Source organism: Muscardinus avellanarius, assembly GCF_963383645.1.
Source record: "Muscardinus avellanarius genome assembly, chromosome: 12".
NCBI classification, from domain to species: domain Eukaryota; kingdom Metazoa; phylum Chordata; class Mammalia; order Rodentia; family Gliridae; genus Muscardinus; species Muscardinus avellanarius.
The window spans coordinates 69,401,716-69,424,957 of NC_137798.1; the positions used below are offsets into that span (position 1 = coordinate 69,401,716).

Genomic DNA, 23,242 nt, shown 5'->3' on the forward strand with positions numbered 1-23,242 from the left:
GGGAGGCCGAGACAGGAGAATCCAGGTTTGCCGCCAGCCTCAGCTACTTAGTGAGGTCCTTTGCAACTCAGTGAGACCCTGCTTCAAAATAAAGAAAAAAAAAATAGGGCTAGGGGTGTAGCTCAGAGGTAGAATGCCCTTATGTTCCATACCCAGTATTGCAAAATATATATATATATATATATATATATATATATATATATATATATATATATATAGTTATACATTAAAATAACTACTAATTTCCTATTGGCAAAAAATATTTTAAATAATTCTTACAAGGACTTAATTCATATGAAACATAAGCCAAGAATGATAGTTCAGATTTTTTTTTTCTTTTTGGTGCTAGGGATTGAACCTAGGAACTCACTCATGCTAGGCAAGCATTCTACCACTGAGCTAATATCCCTAGCCCCTAGAATACTATTTAAAACAGGTTTCATTTACTTCATATTCAATTCTATTTTACTGATTCTAAAACCTGGAAAAACTTATTCTATGAATAACCATTCACTCTAAAGTTTCCATATTTTTACTTTTATACTGATTTCTGATTTCTAAACTGACGATTTATGAAAAAGTCATAGTACTAGTTGAAGGTTACATTTTAACAGGCATGTACTAACATATCTTATAATAAGACCTAAGCTGGGTATGGTGCCGCATGCCAATAAACCCGGGACTTGGGAAGTTGAGACAGGAATATGGCAAGTTGGAGGCCAGCTTCAGCAACTTAGTAAGACTGTTTCAAAATAAAAATTAAAAGGGCAGCTGGGTGTGGTGGCGCACACTTGTAATCCCAGCATTTGGGAGGCGGAGACCAGAGGATCACCATTCCGGACAGCCTCCACTACTTAGTGAGGCCCTCTGCAACTCAATGAGAGAAAAAAAAGACTAAAAAATAGGGCTGGGTTGTAGCTTGAGGATGCCCCTGGGTTCCATCCCTGGTACCGAAAAAAAATAAAAAATAAAAAATAAAATAAAAGGGCTAGAGGTGTAGCTCAGAGGTAGAATGCCTCTGGGTTCAAACCCTAGTACCCCCTCCATAATAATGATAAGACCTAATATACACAACCTTAAAAGTGAATAAATTGCTTTAAAATTTTAATAGAACTTGAGGAAAATAATTTATAAATGTAAAAAGTCACATGATTTATTTTTCAGGACTGGTATAAAAATACTGAAGAAGCTGCTATTCAACTAAGATAGTGTCCACGCTTTCTTGTGTGAGCTCTGACTCTAAGGCACAAGGCAAGTCTAAGTGTTCTTGCGACAAGCGAGAACTCTTCAGGGGGACGTCAGACCAGTTTTCACAATATGGCTGAAATCTCTGGGCCAATGCATTACCAAACCTTTGGCATCGGTTGTATCTATAAGATTTGCCTTTGTGTGTATACATGTGTTCTAATAATTGGCTCTTTCGAAGAAATTTATGACCACATACGGTACAACTGATTTTTCTTTTCCTTGAGAAAGAAAAATTACAGTTTACTTCTACTGGCTCTGTATCTTTGGAGATCAAAGATACCTGACTGATCTGTAAAGGCTCGGTGACAGCCCTGTTTGGGTGCTCAGGCTGTGGTTCCTTCTCCTTGATGATGAAGGAACTGAGCCTGCGGCATTCAAGTGCTTCGCTGTTTTCATTAAGCGGATGTACTTCACCAAGATCATTACTTTCCAGAATGGAAGCAGGAACCCCAAATGGGAGGGATCCAGACACGTGGGTATGGAGATGTTGTCTTAGGTTACTACGGGAATCAAAACGTTCCCCACAATAATGGCATAAATGTATTTTGATACTGTTTTCTGTAGAAGAGCGGCCTGTCACCTGTGGCGAGGGTGAGGCGTGGCTCTGGGAGATCACCGATTCTGGATCACATTGTTCCTGTTTGATGGACACTGGGGGCTTCTGGTGCTCCTCCAAGGCCTGGGCAGCAGGGTGGGCCCTCTGCTTGTCTGCAGTGCCATCATCCAGCCCAATAGCAAGAGAGAGCTGCAACTGGGGGTGGTCCCCCTGGACAGCAGATCTGTTTCCACTGTTATTGGAAGGAGTTTCTTTGACCTCCAGCCCTTGTTTGATAGCTGTTTTTTGGGTTGTTGAGATCTGAATGCCATACAAATTTGAGGACTGCACAGTCTCTGGTGAGAACACTTGATTCATTTCAGTTGCAATGTGAGAAAGGTAGTCGGCATGAAGAAATCGAATCCCCTCCTCCAAACGACTATGGTCCACAATCTGTTTTGGCCCTTTCCCCGTGTACATAATATGCAACAAATAGCTGAATATGTCAGGTTGGATGTCAGTTGGTTGTATTTTTATGCATTCACTGTTAAAAACAAAAACAGACCCACACAAAATCAAACACAACCTAGTTGGCCTTTGAGTTAACAGCAGAATCATAGGCTAAAGCAATTTCTTCCTAAGAAGCTTAAATTTAGCAATCTGCCTTGCTGAAACACAGCAACAAATGCTTACTTTCATTTATACCAGTTTTATGGCCTAGCAACCAGCCTTCATATAGTCAATCTACTACCTAAAATTAGAAAACACACTGATTAATTTGGCATTAATCTGGTGACTCCTAAGTGATATGTACTAGGTTCCAGGAAGTAGAAAAACTCCTGATCCTTCAAGATCCAGGGCCTCTATAAAGTCTGTTCCAACCTTCTCGAAAAAGAGCTGCTGAAACCATATATTACTTTGTACATACTTCTATACTTATTGTATTATTAATAACAGCAAAGCTCTGTTCTAAGCATTTTAATATAGTCAATTCACTTAATCTTCTTCATACCCAAGAGGTGAGTATAGTACCTTAGTATTTTACCAATAAAGACACTGAGGCATAGAGAGATAGATTACATTGTGATTATTTGCTTTATATGTATTGTCAGATTGAATTTCTTAAGGGCAGGGTGTATATCTTACCTATTACTGGTGTCTAACTTAGTGCTTGACACATATGTACTTAATAAATATTTGAGTGAATGCGGTGTCGTGGCACATGTCTGTACTCCCAGTACTTGGGAGGCTGAGACAAGATCACGGAATCAAAGCCAGCCTCAGCAACTTAGCGAGATTTTGATTTCAAATAAAAAAATAAAAAAGGCTGGGGGGTATAGCTTATAGTTCTTATGCCATTGGGCTCAATCTCCAGTATATAAAAAAAGGGATATGGAATAGATATCAACAACTTAGTGATTAGCCCATTTCATTCCATCACCCCAGATATGGAACAATTATAAAAAAATTAAATATATCTGGGCATGGTGGAGCACACCTGTAATTCCAGTACCTCAGAGGCTGAAACAGAAAGGATTACAGGTTCAAGGCTAGACTCAGGAAATTAGCAAGGCCCTATTTCAAAATAATAAAAGAAGGCTGGGGGAGCTGGGCATGGTGGCGCATGCTTGTAATCCCAGTATTCTGGAGGCTGAGACAGGAGGATTGTGATTCGCGGACAGCCTCAGCTACTATTTAGTGAAGCCCTGTGCAATTCAGTGAAACCCTGTTTCAAAATAAAAAATTAAGCCAGGCGTGGTGGTTCACACTTATAATCCCAGCGCTTAGGAGACTGAGACAGGAGGATTGCACAGGTTCAAAGTTAGCTTCAGCTACTGAGTGAGGCTCTCAGTAACTCAGTGAGACTCTGTTTCCAAAAAAAAGTATAAAATAGGTCTGGGAATATAGCCTGGAGGTAGAAAAGCCCCTGGGTTCCACCCTCAGTACCACACACACACACACACAAAAATAGGGCTGGGGCTGTAGCAGAGGTAGAAAGCCCCTGAGTTCCATTCATGGTACTGCAAATAAATAAATAAGTAAGTAAGTAAGGCTGGGGGTATAGCAAAGAAGAAGCATGCCATGAGTTAAATCCCCAGTACCAAAAATAAAAAATAACAAAACCTGCCAGGCGTGGTGGCGCAAGCTTGTAATCCCAGCATTGGGGATGCTGAGACCAGAGGATTGCAGTTCACGGATAGCCTCAGCTAATTAGTGAGGCCCTCTGCAACTTAGTGAGACCTTGTTTCAAAAATAAAGAATAAAAAAATAGGGCAGGGGGGGTAGCTTGGAGGTCGAATGCCCCTGGGTTACATCCCCAAACCCACACACACACAAAAACCTCTTACATATAGTATGTAATACATAACTTTAACATAATAAAATATTTAGTAATCATTGTTAATAGTAACATCAATTAGTATTAATTAATACAATTATACACAAGCTCTAAATTTCTAACTTATTTTAATGTACCTGTGTCAGTTTTGTTGAAATATTTGTGGAACTGAAAACTTGGAAATTAGGGGTTAAGAGCACAAACCTTTAGCTTCAGAAGATCTGTATTTGAGTCTAACTTATTAACTATACAATCCTGAATAGATAACTCAATCTTAACAACTCAATTTCAATGTCCTTTTCTCTAATATAGACAAAATAGTAGAATTTGCATTTTAGGATTTAGTGCTTAGTTATAAGACCTCAATATATTTTTGTTTGTTTTTGTGGTACTGGGGATTGAACCCAGGGGCAATCTACCTCTGAGTTACATACCCAGCCCTTTTTAGTTTTTATTTTAAAACAGTTAGATTGCTGAAAGTCTCACCTATTGCTGAGTCTGGTCTCAAACCTGGGGTCCTCCTGTCTTAACCTCCCAAGCACTGGGATTTCAGGTATGTACACCACATCTGACTTAAGACTTCAATACATTTAGCTGTAACTTTTTTTCATTCTGATCTTCCACCACAGATCTTACATATTGAGTTTAATTACTGATTTACAAAAAATTATAATTTTTATTTCTTAGTGTTACTCTATAATAAAACTCCCCAAAATGACAGTATAAGACAGATATTTTTCTTTTTATCAAGATTTTATTATACTTTTTTGTAACACAGGCTTTGAATTATGTGATTTTACTCAAATGTAAGCAAATATAAGTGTTCTGAGAATGTTTAAGATAGGCTATCCAGCTGGGCATGGTGGTACACGCTTGTAATCCCACCATTTGGGAGGTGAAGACCTGAGGATCACGGTTCACTGACAGCCGCAGCTACTTAGCGAGGCCCTTCACAACTCAGTGAGACCCTGTTTCAAAAAATATAAAAGCTAAAAATAGGACCGGGGGTGCAGCTCAGAGGTAGAATGCCCCTGGATTTCATCCGTAGTACCACACACACAAAAAGTTAGGCTATCCTAATCTCTATTTGTTGGGGAAACTATATTAAATGTACTTTATTTATTTACTTATTTGTTGGTTTGGTTTTAGTACTCAGAATTGAACCCAGGGGCATTCTACCTCTGATCTATACCACCAGCCCTTTTGATTTTTATTTTGAAACAGGTTCTCACCAAGTCTGCTCTCAAACCTACAATTCTCCTGTAAGACACATACTTTTCAATATTGAGGATATATATATATATATATATATATATATATATATATATATTATACACACACACACACACACACGTGTGCATGCATGGACATGTACACACACGCTCACAATATTAAAAATTCTTATTTACAAAAGCACCTCCTTACCTCGTTTGGTGAATGAATATCATCTTGAAATAGTTAGAAAAAGCAGCAAGCACTGCTCTGTGGGCTTTGAAGTAAACATCTCCAATAGCAACTGTGCAATCACACAGAAAACCAAATTCTCGCTGCATGTTTAGCTGCTGCAGAAGGACAAGGCTATGGCTAGCAGTATCCATTGTGACTCTGAGAAAAAGAACAAAAATATATATGTACTTACATGTATGTGTGCATGGACATATATGTATGTATATATTTATTTATACAAAATGTTTTACAGTTCACACAAACCTAGAGTAACAATTTATGTTTAAATGAAATTATATAATTTTCAGCCAGACGTGGTGGCGCACGCTTGTAATTCTCACACTTGGGAGGCTGAGACAGGAGGATCACACAGGTTTGAAGCCAGCCTCAGCTACTTAATGAGGCTCTCAGCAATCTAGTGAGACCCTGTTTCCAAATAAAAATATAAAATAGGTCTGGGAATATATCCCAGAGGTAGAAGGCCTCTGGGTTCCACCTCCAGTACCACCAAAAAAAAAAAAAAAAAAAAAATATATATATATATATATATATATATATATACATACATACATATATATATAATTTTCAATCCTTTTCACTCCAAATCTAGCTAACATTAAATCATCCCCATTTTGATAAATGATATAGATTCTGCTGAACAGTTAAATTTGGCTCTTTTCCACCTTTTACAAAGCTATCTTGGTGTGAGTGACACATGAACAAAAGGAAGGTCTGTTCTTTTCTAGCTGTGTAACCATAATGTGTTTTTGTGTGTGTGTGTGTGTGTGTGTGTGTGGTGCTGGGGATGGAACCCAGAGGCTTTTTACCTTCGGGCTACACTCCCAGACCTGTTTTCTATTTTATTTAGAAACAGGGTCTCACTAAATTGCTAAGAGCCTAAGTAGCTGAGGCTGGCTTCGAACCTGTACGATCCTCCTGTCTCATCCTCCCAACTACTGGGATTACAAGCATGTGCAACCACGCCCAGCACCATAATGTTTCTAATGCTCAGCTTTCTAACTGGAAAATGGAGACAAGACACTGATCCCTGCTCAAAGTTAAATGAGATAACTTATGTGAAAAAATCATGTTGTAGGCAGGCATGGTGGTGCAAACTTGTAATCCCAGCGTTTGGGAGGCTGAGACAGGATGGTCACAGTTCGCAGACAGCCTCAGCTACTATTTAGTGAGGCCCTTTGCAACTCAGTGAGACCCTGTTTCAAAATAAAGAATAATAAAAAGAATAGAATTGGGGGTATAGATCAGAGGTAGAATGCCCCTGGGTTCCATCCCTAGCACTGCCAAAAAAAAATGTATCATACTGTAATGAAAACTGTTGTTCAAGTATTAGCTATAAATGAGTAACAAAGCCAGGTGTGGTAGTGCACACTTGTAATCCCAGTACTTGGGAGTCTGAGGCAGGCGGATCACAGGTTTGCAGTCAGCCTCGGCTACTTAGTGAGTCCCTCTGCAACTTAGTTAAACACCATTTCAAAATCAAGAATAAAAAATAGGGCTAAAGGTGTAGTTGGAGGTAGAATGCCCCTGGGTTCAATCCCCAGTATTGCAAAATAAATAAATAAATATAAAATAGAGCTTGGTAGCACACACCTGTAATCCTAGTACTTGGTAGGCTGAGAGGAGGATTGAGCGTCCAAAACAGTCTTAGCAAGAACTATTTGAAAATAAAAAATAAAAAGGGCTGGAAGTATAACTTGGAGGTAGAATGCCTCAGTACCACACACACACAAAAAGAAAAGAAGAGAAAAGAAAAGAAAAGAAACAGAAGAAGAAAGGAAGGAAAGAAAATGTGAATAATACAACAGACTCCTGACTGGGCTAGACCTGTCATTGCTTCTTAGAGATCCTCTAGTGTTTAGTGCACACTGGACCCCCAACTATCATAAAATGCTATGGGAACTAATCATTCACAGTAAGTTCAGGAGCCCTTAAAATAGATGTCAGACCACATCCTGTGATTTACATGAAGGCCCAGGGGCCCATGAAAAAGAATCTAAACCCTGATCTCATTTCAACTGGATCAGACACAGGCACATATGTTCCTGAAGGTAACAGAAGACAAGTTGGGACAAATGAGTCTCAGGGGAAAACTCCTGGATAAGAAGACTGTAGAAGAAGAAATTTGACCAAGAGGCCTACTGTGAACAGCAAGGACATTCAGAGGTGCCATGGTTCCAGGCAGGTGCAAGGCTATACTTCACTACCTTCTTTACTCTAGCTCTGCAGAGAAACCTGGTACTTTTGGGAGAAGGCAGCTGTAATATAGAGGGCATCACTGGGTGGCTGAGAGAGTATCCTTTGAAATAAAAAAGATCCTGTGCCGGGCGTGGTGGTGTACGCTTGTAATCCCAGCATTCAGGAGGCTGAGACACAAGGATCATGGTTCGCGGACGGCCTCAGCACTTAGTGAGACCCTCTGCAACTCAATGAGACCCGGTTTAAAAAATAAAGAATAAAAAAATAAGGCAGGGGATGTAGCTCAGAGGTCAAATGCCCTGGGTTCCATCCCCAGACCCGTAAAAAAAAAAAAAAAAAAAAAAAAAAAAAAAAAAAAAAGATCCTGAAAAGGGAAAGAGGTTTCCTTACTAGCCAAACAGACCAATGTCTAAGTAAGTCAATGGTAGAAGGTGAGGTTAGCTATCTAGAGACTGCCCATGCAGCAGACTGCTTAGTGGCAAATAATATAACAAAAATAGCTAACATAATAGTGATTCCTATGTGTTAGGCACTTTTTTGTGTGTGGTACTGGTTTATTAGACACTTTTCTTTTTTTTTTCCTTTTTTTTTTGGAACTGGGGGTTAAACCTGGGGGCCTTCTACTTCTGGGCTACGCTCCCAGACCTATTTTATTTTGTATTTTATTTGGAAACAGGGTCTCACTATGTTGCTGAGAGCCTCACTAAGTAGCTGAGGCTGGTTTTGAACCTGCGCAATCCTCCCAAGTACTGGTATTACAATAATGCGCCACTACACCTGGCTCATTTAAATCTTTTTTTATGGGTTTTTTTTTTTTTTTTTTTTTTGGTGGTACTGGGGTTCTTGGAAGCCCTTCTACCTCTGGGCTACACTCCCAGACCTATTTTATTTTTATTTATTTATTTATATTTATTTATTTATTTATTTATTTATTGGTGGTACTGGGTGGGGGTGGAACCCAGAGGCTTTCTACCTTCGGGCTATACTCTCAGACCTATTTTATATTTTGTTTGGAAACAGGGTCTCACTATGTTGCTGAGAGCCTCACTAAGTAGCTGAGGCTGGTTTTGAACCTGCGCAATCCTCCCAAGAACTGGTATTACAATAATGCGCCACTACACCTGGCTCATTTAAATCTTTATGGTTGTTTTTTTTTTTTTTTTTTTGGTGGTACTGGGGTTCTTGGAAGCCCTTCTACCTCTGGGCTACACTCCCAGACCTATTTTATTTTTATTTATTTATTTATATTTATTTATTTATTTATTTATTTATTTATTTGTGGTACTGGGTGGGGGTGGAACCCAGAGGCTTTCTACCTTCGGGCTATACTCTCAGACCTATTTTATATTTTGTTTGGAAACAGGGTCTCACTAAGTTGCTGAGAGCCTCACTAAGTAGCTGAGGCTGGCTTCGAACCTGCAGGATCCTCCTGTCTCAGCCTCCCAAGCGCGGGGATCACAGGCGTGAGCCACCACGCCCGGCTCCCAGACCTATTTTAACCAGCACGGCTGGCTTTGAACCTGCGTGATCCTCCTGTCTCTGCCTCCTAAGTGCGGGGCTTACAAGCGTGCGCCACCATAATTCTTAATACAACTCTACAAGAAAGAACACTAAACGCCTTAAATGCCTCAGACGGGTGTGGTGGCACATGCTGTAATCCCAGGACACAGGAGGTTGATATAGAAGGATTCACAAATTCACAAAACAGAACACCTCTTATCTTTTTTTTTTTTTTTTTTTTTTTGTGGTACTGGGGTTCCTGGAAGCCCTTCTATCTCTAGGCTACACTCCCAGACCTATTTTTTGTATTTTTATTTGGAAACAGGGTCTCTTAAGCCAGCGCGGCTGGCTTCGAACCTATGCAATCCTCCTGTCTCCGCCTCCCAAGCACGGGGATTACAAGTCTGCGCCACCACACCCGGCAAAACACCTCTTAACTTTTAACCATCTTCTTTTTAAAATATTTTCAATCATTAATGAAATAACAGAAGTTACAGAAATTCAAGTTTATCTTCTAAAATATAAATTAAAAATCCAAACTGTAAACTGGGCGTGGTGGCGCACGCTTGTAATCCCCCGCGCTTGAGAAGTTGAGACAGGAGTATCGCACAGATTCAAAGCCAGCCTCAGCTACTTAGTGAGGCTCTCAGCAACTTCGTGAGATCCTGTTTCCAAATAAAATATAAAATACGTCTGGGAGGGTAGCCCGGAGGTAGAAAGCCCCTGGGTTCCACCCCTAGTAACACACACACACACACACACACACACACACACACACACATCCAAACTGTAGGCATTGTTCTAAGAAGTTATTTAATCAAGTTACTACTTGCATTTACATTTTTTTTTTAATTTAAAACACCATCAGCCAGGTATGGTGGTGTACACCTGTAAACTGTACTTGGGAGGCTGAGACAGAAGGATCACAGGTTTGAGGACAGCCTCAGCAAGAGGTGAGACTCTCATCAACCAAGAGAGACCCTGTTTCCAAATAAGAAATAAAAATGGGCTGGGGTAAAATGCCCCTGGGTTAAATCTCCAGTACCACAAAAATAAATTAATTAAAATAAAAATAAATAAAACATCACCCATCCAACAAGGTGATTAAAAATACTCTGTACTGAAATTTCAGTATGTGAGAAGTATTTCTTAGAATCAAGAAAATGGCTCAAATGTAAGTACTTTAAGCCAACCTTACAAATTGCTTCAAAAAAATCCCAAATGCTCATAAACATTTATCAGTATTTCTTCCTCCCCCCCACACTGAACCATATGGGTGAGAAATAGCACACTAAAAAGCCACATGTAACAAAAGTCTTGTGATTAATGATCTAACGTTTTAATTCTTCACTTAACAAATACTCTTGAAGAGAAATTTAATAAGAAAAACTATTTGAAAGCAAGATAGAAAAAAAATGATACCGATATTAAAGTCAAGAAGATTATATACTAATGGGAAATAAAACATAAAATAATAGTCACAATTCAGAGTGAAAGTTTTAAGTGTCATCATAGCAGATCAGAAAACAGGCTGTGAGGGCAAGATAGGTACAGGCGGCCCAATGGAAAGGAGGGTATTTGAACTGGATTTACACAAACAGGCAGATAAAATAAAATTACTGGGAGGGGTATGACTAGATAACAAAAGAATTCAGCTCAACACAGGAAAAAAAAAAAAAAAGGAAATAGCACAGATGAGGTCAGCTCACAGAGGGGACCAAAGGTAAGACTACTCTTTTAGTGTTGCAATGAGCTGAGATGTCTGAGTAAGAACAGCATGATTAATCAGGTATTCACAGTAGTGAAAGCCTGGACTCGAGAATTCGACAGCCGAAAGCTCCAGCTCTGCCACTTTCTAGCTCTGTGATCCCAACAAGACACTCAATTCTCTGGGCCTCAGTTTTACTTATAAAATATGGATCATGACAATACCAACCTCATAGGTGTTAGATGATATAGAGATTAGCAAGGGAAAGACATGGAGAAACAGAATGGCTACGAGGCTATGATATTAGCTAAGTAATGGCAGTGGGGATGAAAAAAGGAATGAGAGGTACACCAGGCCCAGAACTGACATGACCAGGCAGCAGGCTGCATGTGGCCAGCCGCAGAGAAGGGCAAGTCAAAGGTGGTTGTCAAAGCTCCATCCTGGGTACCTGGAAGAATTCATTCTTTCAGAACATATTTGCAGAATAATTGCTGTGTTCTATATACTCATATAAAGTCACGGTCCCACAACACCAGAGCTGAGGCATAGAAACTGGCTTGGTAAGGGAAGTTTCCTTTTGAATTATGTTCAGTGTCTACTCCAGGGCATGTGAAGAGAAATGTTTGGTGATGCATGGAGATAACAAGCAGGGCTGAATTCTAGCGATCAGGGCTAGAGGGTAGGAAATGACAAGGCTGAAGTCACCAAGAGTAGATAGGCCTAGAAAGCAGTATTTAGTAAGAGAAACAAATTAAAAAGCTAAGCATGAATCCTTGAGAAACAGAAAAGATGCAATAAAACAGAAAAATAAAACACAGTCACTGAGGGAAGGCAAGAGAGGCAAAGAAAAGACAAGAAATACGAAGGAAGGAGGTGGCAATGGCGCAAATACTGAAGAGAAGCGTGTGAGTGCAGCCCACGAGAAACACCCCAATGTGTGGTAACTAAAAGATTCCTGGTGACCTCTGAAGAGGTCAGAAAAGCAGCAAGGGCAAAGTAGGGGACTTTGAAGGGATGTTAGAAAGCAGAGGCACAGAGGACAGGACAGAGAGAACTGCAGATGAAAGACTTTTGGGGAGCAGTCTAGGAGAAGCCAGAGGGAGGCAATCAATAGGGTAACTGCTGTTGAGAAAAGAGGAATGGCGCAGGCGCGCGCGCGCGCGCGTGTGTGTGTGTGTGTGTGTGTGTGTGTTGGGGATTGAACCCAAGGGCATTCTACCTTTATGCTACAAACCCCATCCTATTTTATGTTTTATTTCAAAACAGTGTCTCAAAGCCAGGTGTGGTGGCGTACGCTTGTAATCCCAGCATTTGGGAAGCTGAGACTAGAGGATCGTGGTTCACGGACAGCCTCAGCTACTTAGTGAGGCCCTTTGCAACTCAGTGAGACCCTGTTTCAAAATAAAGAATAAAAAATAGGGCTGAGGGTACAGCTCAGGGGTAGAATGCACCTGGGTTTCATCTCTAGTACTGAAAAAAAAAAAAAAAAGACATCAAAACAGGGTCTAAGTTGCTGAGAACCTCACTAAGTTGCTGAGGCTATGATCCTCCTGCCTAGGCCTCCCAAGTACTGGGGTTACAGGCAAGTACCACCATGTCCGGTTGAGCAATCTTTTGACAGTGGAAAGAATATGACCGAGATAAGCAGAGAGAATTTGAGTACTCTTAGATGGCATTAATTTATAAACTATGAAGTCAGTAGATGTCAACATAAGAGGCTAGTTTAGGCCTTGAAAGAAATGTGGAATACTCAACTCTGACACAAAGAACACTGAGACTTATAGTGAACTTCCACATATACTAATTTAATCTTTCTACTTTTCTATCTTCAGATTCACTGACTCCTCTTGTCATTTCCTTCTTTTTCTGTACTGGGGATTGAATCCAGGGGCATTCTATCTCTGAGTATACCCCCAGCCCTTTTCATTTTTTATTTTGAAACAGTCTCACTGCTGGCCTTGAACCTGGGATCCTCTGGTCTCAGCCTCCAAGTACTAGGATTACAGGTGTGCACGACCACCTGGCTTCCCATCATTTCTAATCAATCACCCACTCAGTGAGATTTTCTGATTCTATATTTTTAGGTCTAAAATGTTCATTTCATTCTTTTTGAAGCCTCTTGAGACTTCCTACTTGTTGACAACTGTACTTTGCTTCACATCCTCAATCGTAGTTATACCTGTTTTAAATCTTCTTTGTTAAAACTAGCCTTGGAGCCATGTAGTGACATATGCCTGTAATCCCAGTATTTGGGAGGCTGAGACAGGAGAATCAAAGGTTTGCTGCCAGCCTCAGCATCTTAGTGAGGCCCTCTGCAACCTAGTAAGACCATTTCAAAATAAAAAATAGGGCTTGGGGTATAACTCGAAGTTAGAATGCTGTTGGGTTCAATCCCTAAGTACTGCAAAATAAATAAATAAATCTAGCCTTTGGGACTTTGTGAGGGCCAATTTCCATTGACTAGGGTGATATTTCCATTTCTCTCTTTTCATGTCTAGTAACTTTATGTCCTTAAAACTGTGATCAATATAAAATACAATATCATCTAGATTCTATAATATTCCTTCAAAGTGATGTTTGCTTTTAAAGACAATCAATTTGGCTGGACTTAAACTACAAGTTCTGCTTTCCTAATGTTGGGCAGCTGCTGAAAAAATCTGTTTAGCTCTTGGTGTGCTTTCTGGAGGCTGATCTATACATATGTATGGTTCAGGGGTTAGCAAGAGACTCAACCATAAACTACACAGAAATGTTTATATATAGAATTTGGGGTTTCACCACCCCAACATCCTTTCTAGGATTTCCCCTTCACTTTCCAGTTGCACGGTCAGTTTGAGATCTGGCCTCTTCTCTAAGCAAGATACATGGTTATTATCCCATTTTTAGCCGTTCCCTTGAATCAACAACTGGGGCTTTCCCACGTAACACCATAAAAAATGGAGACTTGCCTACTGCTCTCCCACGTTCAGTTGCAGGTCTCACTGCAGTTTTAGTAACTCTTAAACACCATCTGTTAACATTTTACTTTTTTTTTTTTTCCAATTTCATCTTTTTGTTTTTGTGATACTAGGGATTCAATCCAGGGGCATTCAACCTCAGAGCTACACCTCCAGCTCTATTTTTTCTTTTTGAAACAGCATCTAAGTTGCAGAGGGCCTCACTAAGTAGCTGAGGCTGGCAGTGAACCTGTGATTCTCCAGTCTTAGCCTTCCAAGTACTGGGATTACAAGTGTGAGCCACCACACCCAACTCATTTCATAGTTTTTAATCTATAGAATTACTCTTTTTTTTTTTTTTGGTGGTACTGGGGATGGAAAACAGGGCCCTCTACCTCTGGGCTACACTCCCAGACCTATTTTATATTTTATTTGGAGACAGGGTCTCTTAAGCCAGCTGAGGCTGGCTTCGAACCTGCGCGATCCTCCTGTCTCAGCCTCCCTCCTGTCTCAGCCTCCCAAGCGCGGGGATTACAAGCGTGCGCCACCACACCTGGCTTATAGAATTATTCTAACAGGAACTAATCAACTGTTACTCTTCACCAGTGGCTCATTCAAATTTGTTTGCATAATAAAAGATCTTAATTTTTTTTTTTTTGTTTGTGTGTAGTACTGGGGATTAAACCCAGAGGCATTCTACCTCCAGGCTACACCCCCAGGCCTATTTTTTATTCTTTATTTTGAAACAAGGTCTTACCAAGTTGCTGAAGGCATCACTAAATAGAAGAGGCTAGCTGCCAACCTGCAATTCTACCTCAGCCTCCCAAGTACTGGGATTACAAGTCACTATACCTGGCTGACCTTCAATGTTTTAAGGCAACCTAACTGGATTTTACGTCTTGTAACAGCTCCAATCCACTGCAGTTATTAGAATTTTTTCTGATACAGTCTACTCTGCATGTACTTTACCACTGACCTGCCCCGCCCCTCTTGCTGGGAAATGAATGCAGAACCTTATGTGAGGCAAATGCTCATCCCTGAGCTGCATCCCCTTTTAAAATTTTTAATTTGCTATAGTTTCTTACATAGTTCCCCAGGCCTGAAATTTGTGATCCTTCTGCCTTAACCTCTTGAGTAGATAGGATTACAAGCATGCCTTGCTATCATGGGATCCTAGCTAGAATTTTTATATAGCTTTTCCTCATTTCTTTGACCATCCTTTTTACTACTCTTTTTGGTGTACTGAAGCCAGTTTCCCATAGAAAGATCTTAGATTTAAGATTTTTTTTTTGGCGGGTCTGGGAATGGAACCCAGGGGCATTTGACTTCCAAGCTACGCCCCCTCCCCTATTTTTTATTCTTTATTTTGAGACAGGGTCTCACTAAGTTGCAGAGGGCCTAAGTAGCTGAGGCTGTCCACAAACCATGATCCCTGGCCTCAGCCTCCCAAATGCTGGGATTACAAGCATGTGCCACCATGCCCGGCTAGATTTAAGAATTTTTTAATGAAAATTTTAAGATGTGAGAGGATGCAGAAAATCCATCATTTTATTGCATCTGTAAGTACTAGAAACAAAGGGTTCTTGTGTGCGTGTGTTGCTGGGAATTGAACCCAGGGGCACTCTATCTCCAAGGTATACTCCCAGTCCACTTTATTTGGAAATAGGGTCTCTCTTTCTAAATTGCCAAGGATGGCCTCAAACCTGTGATCATCTCATCTTAGCCTTCCAAGTACTGAGATTACATGTGTGTGCCACCATGCCTGGCTTAGAGTGCTTTATTTACTTATTTATTTACTTATTTATTTTGTGGTACTGGGGGTGGAACCCAGGGGCTTTTCTACCTCTGTGCTATACTCTTCAGACCTATTTTATACTTTATTTGGAAACAGGGTCTCACTAAGTTGCTGAGAACCTCACGAAGTAGCTGAGGCTGGCTTTGAGCCTGTACAGTCCTGTCTCAGCCTCCCAAGCGCTGGGATTACAAGTGTGTCTGGTTTAGAGTGCTTTATTTTAAAAGGTCTATGTTGCCAGACATGGTGACACACACTTGTAATTCTAGTACTTGGGAGGCTGAGACAGGAGGATCACAGGTTTGTGGCCAGCCTCAGCTACTTAGTAAGGCCATCTGCAACTTAGTGAGACCCTGCTCAAATAATAGAATAAAATAGGAGCCATGTGTGGTGGCACATGCTTGTAATCCCAGCATTTGGGAGGCTGAGACAGGAAGATCACAGTTCATTGACAGCCTCAGCTACTTAGTGAGGCCCTCCACAATTTAGTGAAACCCTGTTTTTTTTTTTTTTTGGTGGTATTGGGGCTCCTGGAAGCCCTTCTACTTCTGAGCTACACTCCCAGACCTATTTTATACTTCTTTAAAATTTGGAAACAGGGTCTCTTAAGCCAGTGCGGCTGGCTTCGAACCTGCGCGATGCCCCTGTCTCTGCCTCCCAAGCGCGGGCATTACAAGCCTGCGCCACAACGCCTGGCTTAAACCCTGTTTCAAAATAAAGAATAAAAAATAGGACAGGGCTTGAGAGGTAAAATGCCTCTGGGTTCCATCCCCAGACCCGCAAAAAAAAAAAAAAAAAAAAAAAAAGAATAAAATAGGGCTGGAGGTATAGCTTGGAAGAAGAATGTCCCTGGGTTCAATTCCCAGTACCACAACAAAAAAATAAATAATATGTTACAAAAATAATATTTAATATAGTAGGATTAGCACTAATATTTAAAGAGGCTACAAAAGCATTATTTACCCTCTAGCCCGGTATGGTGGAGCACGCTTGTAATCCCCGCGCTTGGGAGGCTGAGACAGGAGGATCACACAGGTTCGAAGCCAGCCTCAGCTACTTAGTGAGGCTCTCAGCAACCTAGTGAGACCCCGTTTCCAATATATATATATGTAGCTGGCCTGGTGTCACATGTCTGTGATTCCAGTACTTGAGAGGCTGAGAAAGGATGATTCCAGGTTCAAAGCCAGCATTAGAAACTGGAGGATGAGATAGGAGGATCACAGGTTCAAGGCCAGTATCAGCAACTGAAGGCCGAGACAGTAGGATTGCAGGTTTGAGGACAGCCTCAGCAACTTAGCAAGGCTCTCTGCAATTTATTCAGAACCTGTTTCAAAATAAAAAATAAAATAGGGCTGGAGGTATAACTTGGGGGTTGGATGGCTCTAGATTCAATTCCAGTAGTACTAAAAAAAAGAAAGGAGGGCTGCCTGGCATGGTGGCGCACGCTTGTAATCCCCGCGCTTGGGAGGTGGAGACAGGAGGATCGCGCAGGTTCAAAGCCAGCAGCGCTGGCTTAAGAGACCCTGTTTCAAAAATATAAAAAATAGGTCTGGGAGTGTAGCCCAAAGGTAGAAGGGCTTCCATGAACCCCAGTACCACTTAAAAAAAAAAAAAAAAAAAAAAGGAGGGCTGAGGTTGTAGTTTTGAAGTGTTATGCCCCTGGCTTCAATTCCAGCACCAAGACAAAAAAAAAAAAAAAAAAAAAAAAAATTAAAATCTGTTGTATTAGATTATTCTTTCAGTCTGAAAGAACCCTTAAAGAGTGATAAAGGATTAAGACACCTGTTTTTGAGGGAAAGCAAACTTATGTTCCCATAGGTCTTTATTTACTGAGACTTTATGATTACCATTAAAACAAGGAGACAGGAAAGTCAGCAGAGAAAATATTGCAGCTTTTTTGTGCTACTTACTCATATAAATACAAAAGTAAAAAGAAACCATTCAGTTGCTACATAAGAGCTTTTACAATGATTTTAAAATTTTAAAGGAATTTTCAGATGATGGAGGTATGCCATTGGTTTCCTAGAGTGAAAGAATGTTTACAGGTCATTTTATACTGAAACAATCATTCCTATTGCTGACTATACTGTTAAATATTCTATGTAACGCTGCACTGATGCCTAAGACCCACAAACCAAATAATTTCTGGGGTGAGGCACAGTATTGTTTTTAAGAAGCTCCCCAGGAGATTGTACAATGCCGCCTCAATTAAGAAAGCTCCATCTTAGCGGGGCGTGGTGGCGCATGCTTGTAATTCCAGCATTCGGGAGGCTGAGACCTGAGCGAGGATCAGGGTTCCCGAACAGCCCCAACTACTACTTATTGAGGCCCTCTGCAACTCAGTGCGACCTTGTTTCAAAATAAAGAATAAAAAAAATGAGCAGGGGGAGTAGCTCGGAAGTCAAATGCCTCTGGGTTCCATCCCCAAGCCGGCAAAAAAAAAAAAAAAAAAAAAAAGGAAAGGAAAAAGAAAACACCATCTTAACGCTGGGCGTGGTGGCACAGGCTTGTAATCCCTGGGCTTGGGCGGCAGAGACAGGAGGATCGAGCAGGTTCGAAGCCAGCCACACTGGCTTAAGAGACCCTGTTTCCAAATAAAAATATAAAAAAATAGGTCTGGGAGTGTAGCCCGGAGGTAGAAGGGTTTCCAGGAACCCTAGTACCACCAAAAAATTAAAAATTAAAAAACAAACATCTTAGAATAAGAGAGAAACCCAAGAGTATTTGACATTCTAAAATTATACTTTTATTTAAAAGATGACAAGAACTTATTTACAGCTGGGTGTGATGGCACATGCCTATAATTCCAGTACTTCAGAGGCAAAGATAGGAGAATCAGCTGGGCATGATGGCATGCGCTTGTAATCCTAGCATTTGGGAGGCTGAGACAGGAGCATCACAGATTTGTAGATAGCCTTAGCTACTTATTGAGTCCCTCTGCAACTTAGTGAGACCCTGTTTCAAAATAAAGAATAAAAAATAGGGCTGGGTGTGTAGCTTGGAGGTAGAATACCCCTGAGTTCCATCCTCAGTACTGGGGAAAAAAAAAAAAAAGATAGGAGGTTCGCAGGTTTGAGGCCAGCCTAAGCAGTGACTTAGTGAGACCCTGTTTCAAAATTTAAAAATAGGTCTGGAGATGTAGCTCAGAGGTAGAATACCCCTAGGTTCAAATTTCAGTACCAAAAAATAAAAACAAAAGTCTACTTACAAAAAACAAAATTTATTTATATATATATATATATATATATTAGGTCAAACTAAGTAAAATGAATATATATATATTGGTTGTACTGGGGTTCCTGGAAGCCCTTCTACCTCCGGGCTACACTCCCAGACCTATTTTTACATTTTTATTTGGAAACAGGGTCTCCTAAGCCAGCGCAAGCAGCTGGCTTCGAACCTGTGTGATCCTCCTGTCTCTGCCTCCCAAGTGCAGGGATTACAAGCGTGCGCCACCACGCCCAGCTACAGGTATATTTTTTGAACTGGGGATTGAACCCAAAGGCGTCCTGCCTCTGAGCTACACATCCTAGCCTTTTTATTTGGAAACAGAGTCTAAGTTGCTGAGGTTGTCCTCAAACCTGCAATCTTCTTGTCTCAACCTCCCAAATACAGGATTACAGGTGGGTGCCACCACATCTAGTTTGGGGGGAGGAAGACGATGGGACAACGTGTGTGTGTGTGTGTGTTTTACTGGGGATTGAACTCAGGGTGTTCTACCTCTGATCTATACCTCCAGACCTTTTTATTTTAAAATAGTATATAAATTGCTAAGGCTGGCCTCAAACTTGCAATTCTCCTGTCTCAGACTATGAAAAAGACTAATTCTAATTGTAACTGAAAATAAAAAAATTGGCCAGATTAAGAAACAAACTGCTCCCAAACTACTGAGGTGGTTAGGGGTGGGAAAGGGAAGAAATATATTATTTTTAGACTTCTTTTTATAAAGCATTTAGAAAAAAATATTCTCATACTTCAGAAACACTTATTTTCATTATATCACTTCATAATATCATTTGGAATTTTTTGCATCATTTTATTATCATTTTGTATCATTTTATTTGTATAATAAACATGATACAAAAAATTCCAAATCTGAAAATGCTGTCTAAGGTAAAATCTGCTGTAATAGACATCTGCTTATGAAACCTACAGGAACGTTACAAAGAAGTAGACATGGTCGATGATACAGGAAGTGCAGTTATGCATTACAAACCTTTTAACAGAACAGGGAAACGTTAAGTCTGAGGCCTTCCACTGGCCACCCTTCTCCATCTCTAACCCCCATCTAACCAACATTGTGGGATGCCTGATAAAGCCACAGTGTTAGGCCAACAAGAATGCTAACAATGAATACAAATTGCTAATGGACCTTTTTGTTTTCTGGTGCTGGGGGTTGAACCAAGGGGCATTGTACTTCTGAGCTACACCCCCAGCCCTATTTTACTTATTTTGAAACAGGGTCTTATTAAGTTGATGAGACTGGCCATAAACCTGAGAGCCTCCCAAGTACTAGGATTCCAAGCATGTGCCACATGCCCAGCTTGCTAATGGGGCTTAAAAAAAAAAAAAAAAAAAAACCCTATGATGGAAAGGAAAAGATTATGCTTAGTCCACCAAATAACACACACACACACACACACACGTAAAATTATATATATAATTTTTTCCAGTACCAGGGAGTGAACCCAGGGGAGCTTTATCAGAGATTTACAGCCTGATCCCCTTATAAAATTTTACTTTGAGGCAGGGTCTCACTGAATTGGCACAGCTGGCCTGGAATCTGTAATCCTTCTGCCTGAGTACCTACTACTGAGTAGCTGGGATTACAGATATGAGCTACCAGGCCTGGCTAATAACTGCATTTCTGACAGAAAAAGTAAGATACTCAAAGAACAGGAGAAAGTTGAAAATGACAATGTTAGTATAGACTTAGAATACAGTACAGTCAAGAATGATTATAACTCCTGAGTGAGTGAATCAATACTTCCTTTGCCAGGGAATTACACTTCCATGAATACATTACCCATGTGGACTAATGAAACCCTTTGCTTGAAGTGCCTACAATTTTCCAGAAGTAATGGAACATCCATGCAAAATTGATTGTACATTGGTAAGAAACGAATTAGAAAATTTCAAGAAGTATCTGATAACACTATAAACACCTTTTCTCCAACTAAGTCCTCTCTCCTCCCCAAAAAAGAAGAAAAATTCCTACTAGTAAAGGAAAAGTGTAAGTAAAACCAATCAATAATCCTGAAACTTATTTTTGCTTTAAATATTTCTCCCTCCACTCTCCCAAGCAGGTTCAATGGCAACATCTTTCCTTTTCTAGGGAGAATACTACATTCTAGTTATTTCCTATAGCTACTACTATAAAGAATAAACACTATATGCAAGGCCTTGTGCTAAGTGATCTATATACATTATCTCAATCCTCAGTGTGACTAATGTATCATTTTCACTTCCATTTTAGAGATGAGGAAAAAAATTTAGTCTGAGGATACAGGACTGGCAAATTACATTACACAAAAGTAAAAAAGCCAGTTCTGACTCTTTAGACTGTGTTGGTAACTATAAACTGAAGCAGTATTTTTCTTAGCCTCACAAACTCTGTGGAAAACATAAACATAAGGGGAGCACAGGAAGTGGTGTAGTACTATATGTTTTATCAAGATAAGAGCACCTGCACTGCTTTTTAAAACAAGGGAGAAAATATGTAATCACGTAAGACCCCTAACTCTTATCTGGCCCTGTTATTACAAAAATGGACACTCTGGTCAAGCACCACCTACAGATTATAGTAAATAAATCACTCTGGTTCAGTGGTAGGGAGGGCATTATGCAATATTTCCCAGCATAGCTCTGGCCAGGATACTTTACAGCCAAGGCACTTGGGCCCCTCCTCCCCAGCTAGACAGCCTGGCTCCTTTGCATTCCCCTCAGGAGATAGGGTGGAAGCACACAGCTCTACTTTCTAAGGCATAGAGGGCAGCTGAAAGTCCTGCTTGGCCTCTCTGGGCAACCACAGGCGCCAATAAATCAGCCACAGGCGGTTCTCTCATCCCCTTCCCGGCCTGAAGTGGGAGCAAGATATAATGCAAAAGAGCACTGACTAGACTTGGAAGATAAGGGATCTAGGCTTAAATTCCTCTGTAAATGACATCACTATAGTCAGGTAAATCTCTCTGAGCCCATTTCCTCAAGCTTGTAATATATTTGTAACATGGACAGGGTTCTACCTTCTTTTTGGTAAGAATTCAAAATTCATCTATGAAAATACAAAAGCACCTGGTATAAGGATTTGGCCAAATGTAGGCAGAAGCTATCTCCATTACATTAAAAAAAGACATTTGGGGTAGAACTGGGTAAAAAGGCATAGCAGGTCTTGGGGGGCCCTTTTGCACTTTCCTGCTGACCATCCCTTAGTGTTTCACTTCTTGATTTCATTCCAGCCATCAGATCTAACCTATTTCATGTCTATCCCATCAGTACTCTAATAACGGATTCATAATTTACCCTTAACTGAAACATATCTGGATTGCCAAACTGACTGATGCCTTAACCTAAGGAAGCAACCAATGCAGCAGCTGTTTTGTTATTCTTGCAGAGAATAGGGCTGAGGACTTGAGGGGGCAGGCTTCAGGGGAAATGAACTTTTGGCTCCAAAGCACATTTTATATATAGCCTAGCCCACCTAGAAACAGTGCCATCTCCACTGTTCCAGAGCCATCACACTGGTCAAGCCTGATTTCTCAATAAACCTGAGAAATTCTGCAAACCACATGCAAACATCTCTGGTGGATATATTCTCCACAGAGCTGAATAAACTAACACAGTGCTCCTGGCGCAGTGGAAAGTGCAATGACCAAGGTGTCCACAGCTCTGAAGTCCAGCTATCAAGACTTGTAGGCCCTCTGAGCAAACAACATCATGCTTTGGGGGCCCGGTGTCTTCATCTGTAAAATGAGAAGCATCAACTGGATTTTTCTTTTTTGTTGTTGTTGCTGTAGTGGGGCCTGAACCCAGGGGGCTGTGGAATGCTAGGCAAGCGCTCTACCTCTGAGCCACCCCAGCTCTAAACTAGATTTTCTATAAGGCCTCTCTCAACTAAAGTTCGATATTCCAAAGTGCACTTCATAAACTTTACAGATTCCTGAGAGTCAACAGCTCTGCCAAAAGGACTTGAGTCTTAAGAGAAAGAATGCCAAATTTAATCCTTATTGGGTGGGAGGAGGAATACAAGCATCAATTTATACAACAGGCTAACTACTGCCAGGTTCCAGGTACAGCACTTCGTGTTGCCTAACCAACTGATAACAACTTGATTTCTCCAAAGGAGTGCTAGGGAGGCAATAAGATGGGGCTCACAAAAAAAAAAAAAAAAAAAAAAAAAAAAGGCCGGGCTTGGGAGGCGGAGACAGGAGGATCGCACAGGTTTGAAGCCAGCCTCAGCTACTTAGGCTCTCAGAAACTTAAGTGAGACCCTGTTTCCAAATAAAGTATAAAAATAGGTCTGGGA

General features: G+C 40.6%; 1 protein-coding gene across 1 annotated transcript; it reads right to left on the reverse strand.

Annotated features, from left to right (window-relative positions):
* Window positions 1–1,192: 1,192 nt before the first annotated feature.
* Window positions 1,193–22,932, reverse strand: ZBTB25 (zinc finger and BTB domain containing 25; the record flags this gene model as incomplete). Its single annotated transcript, XM_080706768.1, has 3 exons — window positions 22,871–22,932; window positions 5,547–5,726; window positions 1,193–2,327 (listed from the first exon to the last, which is right to left on the reverse strand). The coding sequence occupies exons 2-3, from the start codon at window positions 5,717–5,719 to the stop codon at window positions 1,193–1,195; spliced, it is 1,308 nt and encodes a 435-aa protein (XP_080562894.1). The 5' UTR covers window positions 5,720–5,726; window positions 22,871–22,932.
* Window positions 22,933–23,242: the final 310 nt, after the last annotated feature.